Source organism: Hyla sarda, chromosome 8 (genome assembly GCF_029499605.1).
Source record: "Hyla sarda isolate aHylSar1 chromosome 8, aHylSar1.hap1, whole genome shotgun sequence".
Classification (NCBI taxonomy): domain Eukaryota; kingdom Metazoa; phylum Chordata; class Amphibia; order Anura; family Hylidae; genus Hyla; species Hyla sarda.
The window spans coordinates 100,373,691-100,385,741 of NC_079196.1; the positions used below are offsets into that span (position 1 = coordinate 100,373,691).

Below are 12,051 nucleotides of genomic sequence, written 5' to 3' on the forward strand. Positions count from 1 at the left end.
CTGCCAAATGTTAGTTCCATTTTTGTTTCCTGTTTAAAAGTCACATTTTATTTTGTCTACGTTCAAGAATACATGTTCAGAAAGTGCAGAATGTGTAATCAGACCACATGACCTGGGAATGGTTCAGAAATCTGATTTATGGGTCGGTAAAACATTCCACAGATTCATATCTTTGAAGAGCAGAGAAAAATGTCAGCAAAGTGGCCCTAACTTTACATAAAAGGGGTTTTCCTAAAGTTCAAAAAATGAAATAGTCATTCTCATCCTAGACATTTAAGGCATATCCACAGGAAAAAGTTCATTGTACAGTTTCAATGGTCTGTTTGCCCTTGTGTGTAGCCCTAAATGTCATATACTGTACTATACATAAATAAATAAAATACAATAGATCAAATTTACCATTGCAAGGGGCCAAAACACCTCATACGATAAAAAAAAAATGCCTGGTGTAGATTAGAGTGCATTCACATTTAGGATTTGTGGATCAGGCAGTCGGATATGTAGAATTAGATTAGTAGAATTTCAAAACCACTTCTGCTGTATCGCCATTGATTTCAATGAGCCTCGTGTTGGCTAATTTATCAAATGGATCAGTTTTCTTTAACTAGACTGAAAGCCAGTTAAATCCTAGATGTGAATGTACTCTAACTAGAGAATGCTCTAAAACTAGACAGTCTGCATGAGCTACTGATAAATCGGGAGCATTTGAAGACTATACTTCTATGTTTGCACGGTCTAATAACTAGAAAGTAAAGTAAATTACACCCAATGATCTCAACTCTGTATTGGAAAACTTTACATTATTAAAAATAAAAGAAGAAACAATGTCAAAAGATACAAAAACAAATGAAATAACCTAAGAAGGAAGAGGAAGCCATTCAGTCAGTTTATACCAAAAAAAGTAAGTAAGCGTGTGCCCACTAATACCCTGATATTAAGGAGGTTAAATAACAGTGGAAGTTGATGCCTCTGCGACTTACAGAACATTTTAAAGGTTATTTTCAATGCTGAATACATACCAATGCTGGACACTCAAGGGAAATCATGCTGCTGGATTGCTTAAGATTAAGACTGATACAGTTGGAGGCATAACATAAATTACTTCCTTGTTGTCATGTGATTTCATAAATGCATATGAGCATTTTTATGGGCAAGAACTATCTTGCTCATATGCCGACACAGTTCTCTGATCCAGCTGTGTAACCTGTTCATCATCTATGTAATGCTGGAAGGGACACCGGGTGCAGCTGCAAAGAGTTTTCAGCATATGGCTTGACCATGTCCTGCATGGCTCACCGGCCCATGAGGTTGATAATGCTATATATCCTACCTACTATTACCCACCTTCAGGGCCCGATCATCATTGGCGCTCATGGCCTTGCAGGGGGCACCCGTCACATTTGGGACATCACTGTGTCCCGAAAAATCTTTTCAGGACACAAGGATGCCTCGGTTACCTCTCTGCGGCCCCACGTTTACTTTAAAAACGTAGGGGCCGTCGAAAAGTAGCGCACGCGGGGACGTCACTGATGTCCCGTGCGTGCACCCATAGAAGAGCGGAGCATCGAGGAGCATGCACTCATGGTAAGTCACCACTCACCAGCGGCACATCATCTTCAGTGTTCCTCTCCAGTCCCGGGACCTACTGCCATGGCCCATAGGCCATAGCAGTAGATCGTGACCCCGGACCGGAGGAGTGGTGGTCGGAACGTTGGGGCAGTAAACAGGCATACAGCCTCCAGCCATACATTGTATATGGTTGAAGGCTGTGGGGGAACATACTGCACCTAATGTGGGGAACTATACGGCACCTAATGTGGGGAACTATACGGCACCTAATGTGGGGGAACATACTGCACCTAATGTGGGGGAACATACTACACCTAATGTGGGGAACTATACTGAACCTAATGTGGGGGAGCTATACTGCACCTAATGTGGGGAAACTATACTGCACCTATTGTGGGGGAACTATACTGCACCTATTGTGGGGGAACTATACTGCACCTAATGAGGGGGAACTATACTGCCAACCTAATGTGGGGGAACTATACTGCCAACCTAATGTGGGGAGCTATACTGCACCTAATGTGGGGAACTATACTGCACCTAATGTGGGGGAGCTATACTGCACCTAATGTGGGGGAACTGTACTGCCAACCTAATCTGGGGGAACTGTACTGCCAACCTAATGTGGGGGAACTGTACTGCCAACCTAATGTGGGGGCCTTGTATTGACATTTGCTCACATCACGCTCCCAGAATTCAAGGGCCGGCGTTACTACGTCCTTTTTTGGATGCGGCCCACATAAACTTAAACCTTGTTTTTTTGGCCCATGTTAGCCTTTGAGTTTGACATGCTTGGTGTACAGCGTGAAAACAAAACCTTCCAGAATTTGCTATATTGTGTTCTCTTTTTAAATTTCCCCACACAAATAATTTTTTTTTGTTACGCCATACTATTTATGGTAAAATGAGTGATGTAATTACGAAGGACAACTGGTCGTGCAAAAAACAAGCCTTCATATGGGTCTGTGGATGAAAATATAAAAGAGTTATGATTTTTAGAAGGCGAGAAAGGAATGAAAATGCAAAAATAAAATTGGCTATGTCCTTAAAGGAGAACTCCAGAATATAAAAATTGTCCTCCATCCTACCGTCAGTAAAAAAATAAAGATGTACATACCTTCCTCCGCTCCCCCCGGGGCCTCCGGTAACCGGCTCCGGTCTCCGCCGCGATCCTCTTCCTGGTTGCTGGTGGTCGGCGAGTCATACTGCATTCAGCCAATCACAGGTCGCAGTGAAGTCCTGGCTTGGACAGCGATAGGCTGAGTGTCAGTGTGACGTTTAGTGAAGAATTTTGTGTCCTGAAGCGTTCTCACACTCCCGCTCAGCCTATCGCCGGCCGAGTAGGGACATCACTGCGGCTGGTGATTGGCTGAGCGCAGTATGACTCGCCGACCACCGACAACCAGGAAGAGGATCGGAGACTGGAGCTGGTTACCGGAGGAGCGGAGGAAGGTATGTACATCTTTATTTTTGGGGGGGACAATTTTTATATTCTGTAGTACTCCTTTAATCCCTTAGGGACTCAGCCCATTTTCACCTTAACCCCTTCCCGACCTATGACATACCTGTACGTCATGGGTGGCAAGGTGTTCCCAACCCATGACATACAGGTACGTCATGAACATTTTTGCCGCTTCTCGCGGCATCCCGCAGCGCCCGGAAAGATGGTGGCTATCACTGATAGCCAGCCATCTTACCGTGCGACCACGGGGGGTTTCATCCCCCCCCCCCCAGCGATTGCTGCTATCAGCTGGTCAAATCTGACTAGCTGATAGCAGCGTTTCGCTATCAGAATACTTAGCAGCGCGGTATGTAAGTCCGGATCACGGGGATCGGGACACACATCGCTCTGCTAAGTGTCCCTGACCCGTCCCCCGGCGTCACTTACCCGTCCGAGCGGTGTCCCGAGCAGTCCTGGCGCGAGCGACGTCCTCCATGCGGTCCCGGCGGCGCTGCGTCCCGGAGGGGAGTTTCCGGCAGCAGTGCGGCATCTTCATTGGCAGCAGTGAGATCGCCGTAAAGCGATCTCACTGCTGCCTCTGGGAGTTTCAAAACTGCAACTCCCAGCATGCCCAGACAGCCTTTGGCTTTCTGGGCATGCTGGGAGTTGTAGTTTTGCAACATCTGGAGGTCCTCAGTTTGGAGACCACTGTATAATGGTCTCCAATCTGTGCTCTTCCAGATGTTGCAAAACTACAAATCTCAGCATGCTCAGTCTGTCCAGGCATGCTGGGAGTTGTAGTTCTCTAACATCTGGAAGAGCACAGATTGGAGACCATTATACAGTGGTCTCCAAACTGTGGACCTCCAGATGTTGCAAAACTACAACTCCCAGCATGCCCAGACTGCCCAAGCATGCTGGAAGTTGTAGTTCGGCAACATCTGATCCTTCAGATATTGCCGAACTACAACTTCCAGCATGCCTGGGCAGTCTGGGCATGCTGGGAGTTGTAGTTTTGCAACAACTGGAGGCACACTAGTTGGGAAACATTGTCCGTTTCCTACCTCAGTGCCTCCAGCTGTTGCAATTGTTGCAAAACTATAACTCCCAGCATGCACTGACTGACCATGCATGCTGGGAGTTGTAGTTTTGCAACAGCTGGAGGCACACTGGTTTGGAAACACTAAGTTTGGTTGCAAAATACTTGAAAGTTTTTTACTTAACTTAGTGTTTCCAAACCAGTGTTCCTCCAGCTGTTGCAAAACTACAACTCCCAGCATGCACGGACAGCCAAAGGGCATGCTCGGAGTTTGCAACAGGTGGATGTTTGCCCCCTCCCCCCAATGTGAATGTACAGGATACACTCACATGGGCGGAGGTTTACAGTGAGTGCTGCAAGTTTGAGATGGCGCAAATTTTGCGCTGCAGCTCACACTTCCAGCGGCAAACTTGCTGTGAAACTCTGCCCATGTGACTGTACCCTAAAAACACTACACTACACTTACACTAACCTAAAACTAAAAGTAAAAAACACTACATATACACATACCCCTACACAGCCCCCCTCCCCCAAAAAAATGAAAAACGTCTGGTACGCTACTGTTTCCAAAACGGAGCCTCCAGCTGTTGCAAAATAATAACTCCCAGTATTGCCGGACAGCCATTGACTGTCCAGGCATGCTGGGAGTTTTGCAACAGCTGGAGGCACCCTGTTTGGGAATCATTGGCATAGAATACCCCTATGTCCACCCCTATGCAAATCCCTAATTCAGGCCTCAAATGCGCATGGCGCTCTCTCACTTTGGAGCCCTGTCGTATTTCAGGGCAACAGTTTTGGGACACATATGGGGTATCGCCGTACTCGGGAGAAATTGCCTTACAAATTTTGGGGGGCTTTTTCTTCTTTAACCCCTTATGAAAAGGTGAAGTTGGGGTCTACACCAGCATGTTAGTGTAAAAAAATAAATTTTTTACACTGACATGCTGGTGTTGCCCTATACTTTTCATTTTCACAAGAGGTAAAAGGGAAAAAAGACCCTCTAAATTTGTAATGCAATTTCTCCCGAGTAGGGAGATACCCCATATGTGGGCGCAAAGTGCTCTGGGGGCGCACAACAAGGCCCAGAAGGGAGAGTGCGCCATGTACATTTGAGGCGATTTGCACAGGGGTGGCTGATTGTTACAGCAGTTCTGACAAACGCAAAACAATAAATATCCATATGTGACCCCATTTTGGAAACTACACCCCTCACGGAATGTAATAAGGGGTGCAGTGAGCATTTACACCCCACTGGTGTATGACAGATTTTTGGAACAGTGGTCTGTGAAAATGAAAAATAAAATTTTTGATTTGCACAGTCCACTGTTTCAAATATCTGTCAAACGCCAGTGGGGTGTAAATGCTCACTGCACCCCTTATTAAATTCCATGAGGGGTATAGTTTCCAAAATGGGGTCACATGTGGGGGGTCCACTGTTCTGGCACCATAGGGGCTTCCTAAATGGGACATGCCCCCCAAAAACCCTTTCAGAAAAACTCACTCTCCAAAATCCCATTGTCGCTCCTTCCCTTCTGAGCCCTCTACTGCGCCCGCCGAACACTTTACATGCACATATGAGGTATTTCCTTACTCGAGAGAAATTGGGTTACAAATTTTAGGGTGATTTCTCTCCTTTTACCCCTTGTAAAAATTCAAAAATTGGGTCTACAAGAAAATGCGAGTGTAAAAAATGAAGATTTAGAATTTTCTCCTTCACTTTGCTGCTATTCCTGTGAAACACCTAAAGGGTTAAAACACTTACTGAATGTCATTTTGAATACTTTGGGGGGTGCAGTTTTTATAATGGGGTCATTTATGGGGTATTTCTAATATGCAGACCCTTAAAATCCACTTCCAACCTGAACTGGGCCCTGAAAAATTATGATTTTGAAAATCTTGAGAAAAATTGGAAAATTGCTGCGGAACTTTGAAGCCCTCTGGTGTCTTCCAAAAGTAAAAACTTGTCAATTTTTTTTATGCAAACACAAAGTAGACATATTGTATATGTGAATCAATATGTAATTTATTTGGAATATCCATTTTCCTTTCAAGCAGAGACTTTCAAAGTTAGAAAAATGCTAAATTTTCAAAATTTTCATGAAATTTTTAGATTTTTTACCAAGAAAGGATGCAAATATCAGTGAAATTTTACCAATAACATAAAGTAGAATATGTCACGAAAAAACAATCTCGGAATCAGAATGATAAGTAAAAGAATTCCAGAGTTATTAATGTTTAAAGTGACAGTGGTCAGATTTTCAAAAAATGCCCAGGTCCTGAAGGTGAAAATGGGCTGGGTCATGAAGGGGTTAAAGGGGTACTCCCGTGGAAAATTTTTTTTTTTTTTAAATCAACTGGTGCCAGAAAGTTAAACAGATTTGTAAATCACTTCTATTAAAAAAATCTTAATCCTTCCAGTACTTTTTAGGGGCCTCCTTAAGGAACGGGGATGCAGGGTGTACCTGTACGCCCTGCGTCCCCAAGAGGTTAAGGCCAAAATGGGCTGTAAATAGAAGTAATTTACAAATCTGTATAATTTTCTGTCACCAGTTGATTTGAAAACATGCAGGCGCTAGGACCACTCAGAAATGCACCATCTCATGGATGGCAATGGTGCTGCCGCGGAAATTCTGCCATGTGAACAATGCAGCAGAATCTCAATGCTGCTGCTGCAGAATTTCCATGTGGAAGATTCATGCGAAATTCTGCCATGTGAACCTATGCTTAGGGTAGTTGCACACATACCATATGCAGTTCAAGAAGCTATTGTCTGCAGTGGCTTGTCAAGGGAGGTAAAGTATATTAAAAGACTATACTTATCCCTTTTTTTCAATAAATTAATAATTTATTTTTTTTGTTAACCTCTTCTAGTTTTAGTGAAAACTGCTTTTAGGGAAAAATGCCATTATAGTTAACATATTGATAATCTACAGTACATGCATAATTGATCATTGACATTTGCTAAATCTTGCGTTATCATTGTTGTCATTTTGTGCCAAAAATGTTTTTCCACAATCACTTATCTTGTAATAGGACTATTTATAGTAATGGACTGTACCAGTTTTAGTGGGTAGTTTTCAGATATTTTTCCTAGACACTGTAAAAAAAAACCATGATATTATATCAGACAGGAGGCATTCGCATTATATTGCAATTCCTTCTTTACTGCAAAGCCTAGCAGCAAAATAGTGAAAGTTTTTTTTACAATAAAGAACAGAAAAAAAACTTAGGTACATAGGTGTATAGACAAACAAACATGCTGTAATGGCATTAGCCAATCAGAGCATAGGCTAGGTTATATAAAGTCCAGAATAACGGAAATAGTCTTCTTTCTTAGCTGTTATTGTTATTGACGTGTATTTATATATATTTCTGCATAGTTCTATTTAATATTATAGATACAAAGTAGTGGCGGAGCAGCACTCCAGGAGTATACAAAACACAAGGGGGTGCAAGCAGATAAAGGCCCGGTCCCAGGCACTGTAGACAAAAGCAAAAAGATTCTGCAGCACTCAGTAGTAAGTGAAAAAAAGATGAGTAGTTTATTCCAATTTATTCCTTGCCCAAGTATGGTGGTGATCGTGTCACTATGTTAAAACGCTGTGAGCTACGGTGGATTCATGAACTCGACACATCACGCCCCAAGGGGCTTAATGTTGACTTTACTGTCACCCCTAGTATGTCATAATTTACGTAGACATTACGGTCCTATATGCTTTATTAGAATGTGACATTTTTTATTTGCTGTTTTTATTTTTCACTTTTCCCCTAGAGCGTTTGGCAGGACTATGGACCCTCACCATCTAATTTTTCTACATTTGTTTTATTTATGCTGGAAATATATGCCGCTGGACCAATTCTTTTTTTTATGTTGTTATCTACTCTTTATATCTGGCCCTCACCACTCAACCGTCCCATGAGTACTCAACTGAGTGTGCTTCAGTACCTAAAGAAAGTTGGACATGCAAGCTCCGCCTCCCTGAACCAGTGATGCAAGGATGCTCACTGCAACCTTGATCCGGTGACGGCTGAGAAGTACATGGAGTGACGTGGGACGCCCCAGGTCCCCCAGGCAACTCTGCGGCTATTATCCTCGCTGGTAACAACATGAAGCCGCTACATGAAGTAAATCTACAGTGGATGCTGTTTACTGACTGGCTCTATCAGAGACGAAGTTTGCCAATACTGCTGCCCTTATTACAGATGGCTGTACTGGTCTGCTATACTCCTCTGCGCATGTGCCGGAGAGTCCGGTCACAGAGAGCAATGTGCCTATTTGGCAATACAAATGAAGCCTTCTGAACTGAAAGAAGGTGGTCTATTATGATGAAATTAGATCCTCAACTTACTCATTTGTATGGGGAGAAAAAAAGAGACCAGAGAGGGCGCCTCGTGTGATACCGTTGGGTGGTTGAGGGAAAAGGAAGGGAAGTAAATGCGGGGCTTGCAGGCCCCTTAGGTAGTAACTGCTCACCTTAGAGCAAGTATTAAACTTGCATATCAACCCAATGCACAGCTTACAAAATAGCTGGAACCGCTGCTGAGCCTGAGGTAACCGGTGAGGTGAAGACAGTCTCATGGAGAGAGTAGGTGATCATAAAAGAGCAAAAATTACCTCGCAAATGGCGCTGCAAAATCCAAGGTGGAATATTGTAAAAGCTTGTGGATTTTATTGCAAATGAATAAAACCAATAAAAGCAATAAAAAAGCGATACAAGTTGAGATTACGCGTTTTGGGGGAGCCACCCCCTTCTTCAGATCAGTATGCAGACTATACAAACAGAGATTCTATAAATACTGGAAAAAAGGGCGCCAGGTACATTAGGGGGCGGAGTTATGCAAATTACATACATGTGAAACAATAGGAAAAAACCCAGAAACCAAATGTAATCAAAGAATGTCCATCTTATATAGGTAACAGTGGGGACCATATGTTATTAGACAGGGAATTCAGTGTGTAACTCAAAGATGAGGCTGACGATGTCTGGCAGTATCAGGCCACACATCCGGACCGCAGATGTAAACATCCGGGGTCCAGATGTGAGCCAGAATAGCTCTGACAGCGGCCGCGATGTGTAATGCGAGGGCGCGCGTCAGGGGGGAGTTGCCACGGACGCGTTGCTAAGGTGCGTGCTTCACGTGGCTAGTGCGGCCAATCAGGAAGCAGTGATCACGGAGAGCTGTCAGTGGTATGCTGACAGCTCCGTGCGCTGCATCTAACAGTGTGTAGCTCTGTGTAAGCTGGCGAGAACTGCAGGGGGATGTAAGAGGATATCTAGAAATGATTAAATTGATTTAAATAAGAGTGAAGTGTGTTATTTGGGGGAGAGTGATGCATGATGCAGGGGGATGGGGGGATACGGAGCATGAGAGGGCTAAGAAAGGAAATAGGAGAGTGTAATGACAATTATTGGGAAGATGGGCTAGTGGTCATACCTGGGTACTGTGGACATGGGGTGGAGGTACATGGCATGTACATATTGGGTGACAGCTACTGGAGTGGGGGTACTAATTCAGGTAGCATGAATATATATTATATTGGGGGGGCACGGAATCCGTCCAAGGAGATGAAAAGTGGGTAAGGAATTATGCGTGTGTATACATGAGCATACGGGTAGTAATGCGCATGTGTCACGAAAGACATGTGTGGGCATATGTTTGGCAGCCATATAGCAGGACAGCTGTACTAGATAGTTGTATAATTGCACATATGAGTAACAATGTACATGCATCGCAAGAGATGCATGTGAGCATATGTATATGTGTAGAGCTGGACCAATGTACTACTGCGCATGTATGTGAGTGAAACCATACACATTTGAGTAACAGTGTACATGTGAGAGTGTGTTCTTGTGCATAAGGGTGATAATGCACATGTACCACAACATGCATGTGAAGGTGTAGAATAGAATGAAATGGATAGTGTATTGGGGTTTGTATAGAATTTTTGATGGATGGGGTGGATAGAGTAAAATTAGTGGTAAATACAGAAGAATTATTGGCGGATCAGGGTTGATTAGTCTGATGGATGCGTACGAGGGTTAAAGGTTACATTCAATCATTTTGTTGAGACCCCCTGGTGAGATGGTGCCCAGGGTATGAATCAAAAAGTTCTCACGTCTTCGGAGGGTGTTGTATCGTTGGTTGACATCCTTATTGATGTGTTCTATGGGGTAGCCTTAATATTGCTGAAATCACCCTGGTGGTGCTCAGTGAGGTGACACGAAACACTGTGGAGTAGGAAGCCACGTGTGGTGTTGCTGCGGTGCTTATTCAGGCGTTCCCTAAAGCACCTTATGGTCCTACCCACGTATTGCTGTTTGCAGGAGCACTGTAAGAGGTAAATGACATACCGGGAGCCACAGTTGAGGAATGATTTGATGTTAAAGGTTTCTTTGGTAACGGAGGAGAAAAATGATTGGCAGTTATGTGAAATGTGTGAACAACACTTGCATCGTGGAAGACCACACTTGAAGCTTCCTGTTAGCGTGGGAAAAATGGAAGGGTTATTGCGCAGTACCGTGGTTTTGAGTTTGCTGTTAGATGCAGCGAACGGAGCTGTCAGCATACCACTGACAGCTCTCCGTGATCACTGCTTCCTGATTGGCTGCACTAGCCACGTGACGCACGCACCTTAGCAACGCATCCGTGGCAACTCCCCCCTGACGTGCGCCCTCGCATTACACATCGCGGCCGCTGTCAGAGCTATTCTGGCTCACATCTGGACCCCGGATGTTTACATCTGCGGTCCGGATGTGTGGCCTGATACTGCCAGACATCGGCAGCCTCATCTTTGAGTTACACACTGAATTCCCTGTCTAATAACATATGGTCCCCACTGTTACCTATATAAGATGGACTTTCTTTGATTACATTCGTTTTCTGTGTTTTTTCCTATTGTTTCACATGTATGTAATTTGCATAACCCCGCCCCCTAATGTACCTGGCGCCCTTTTTTCCAGTATTTATAGAATCTCTGTTTGTATAGTCTGCATACTGATCTGAAGAAGGGGGTGGCTCCCCCGAAACGCGTAATCTCAACTTGTATCGTTTTTTTATTGCTTTTATTGGTTTTATTCATTTGCAATAAAATCCACAATCTTTTACAATATTCCACCTTGGATTTTAGTTTATTCCTACATCTCCATGGAACCAGCAGCGCCATTTGCGAGGTAATTTTTGCTCTTTTATGATCACCAACTTACTCATTTGGCATCTTCGGAGCCATCTACACCCACAGAAGGTTTTCTTTTTGGTGAAAATTTTGTAAAAAAAATATCTACGTGGGTCTTTTTTTCGAGCTTGGACAAAGCTCAAACCTCGCTAAAGAAGGTTTTTCCAGCCAATAAAATTTTTGGTCGGGCTTGGAGAAACCGGGGCAATTTTCCCAGCTGTACCTCACAACTCCGAAACCAATATAAAGGCCCCCTACTACATCAAGACAGGCCAATATATGTCCCTCCTGTCCAACCTTGGAGGGCAAGAGGACAGAGTGGTGCACCACGTTCCAGACCCTCAGGTAAGTCTGACCAATCTGAATTCTTTCCATCTTCCAGAGGGAGGAAGACTCCTCCTTTTTTCCCACGAATGGGAGATGGCGTCTTCCGATCAATGGATTTTAAATACTGTGAAGGGTTATCAGATAGAATTCATGTTCAATCCAATTCAAACCCACCTTCCACACCCCATCCAATTTTCAAAAGAGGATCAAATACAGTACTAGTGAACTCAGAAATAGAAGACCTCTATGCAAACAATGCCATCATTCAGGTACCTCTACACTCCCCAGGTTTTATCAGCAACCTCTTCTTAGTAAAGAAGAAGGATGGCGGTCACAAACCGGTAATAAACCTAAAAGTTTTAGACAACTTTGTTCAATACCGACATTTCAAGATGGAAGGGATCCATTTTCTCAGAGATCTTTTGATTCAAATAGATTGGTTGATCAAAATCGATCTCAAAGATGCATACCTCACAGTCCTTATTCACCAATCATCTCAAC

At 43.8% G+C, this 12,051-nt stretch overlaps 1 protein-coding gene across 1 annotated transcript in view; it reads right to left on the minus strand.

The window, feature by feature from the left end:
- Positions 1-10,632, minus strand: part of CFLAR (CASP8 and FADD like apoptosis regulator) — an 89,153-nt gene extending 78,521 nt beyond the window's left edge. The window contains exon 1 of the mRNA XM_056533934.1: positions 10,570-10,632. Within this exon, the coding sequence (XP_056389909.1) occupies positions 10,570-10,617 (48 nt within the window). The 5' untranslated portion in view covers positions 10,618-10,632. The remainder of the gene's footprint in view (positions 1-10,569) is intronic.
- Between the last annotated feature and the right edge of the window lie 1,419 nt (positions 10,633-12,051).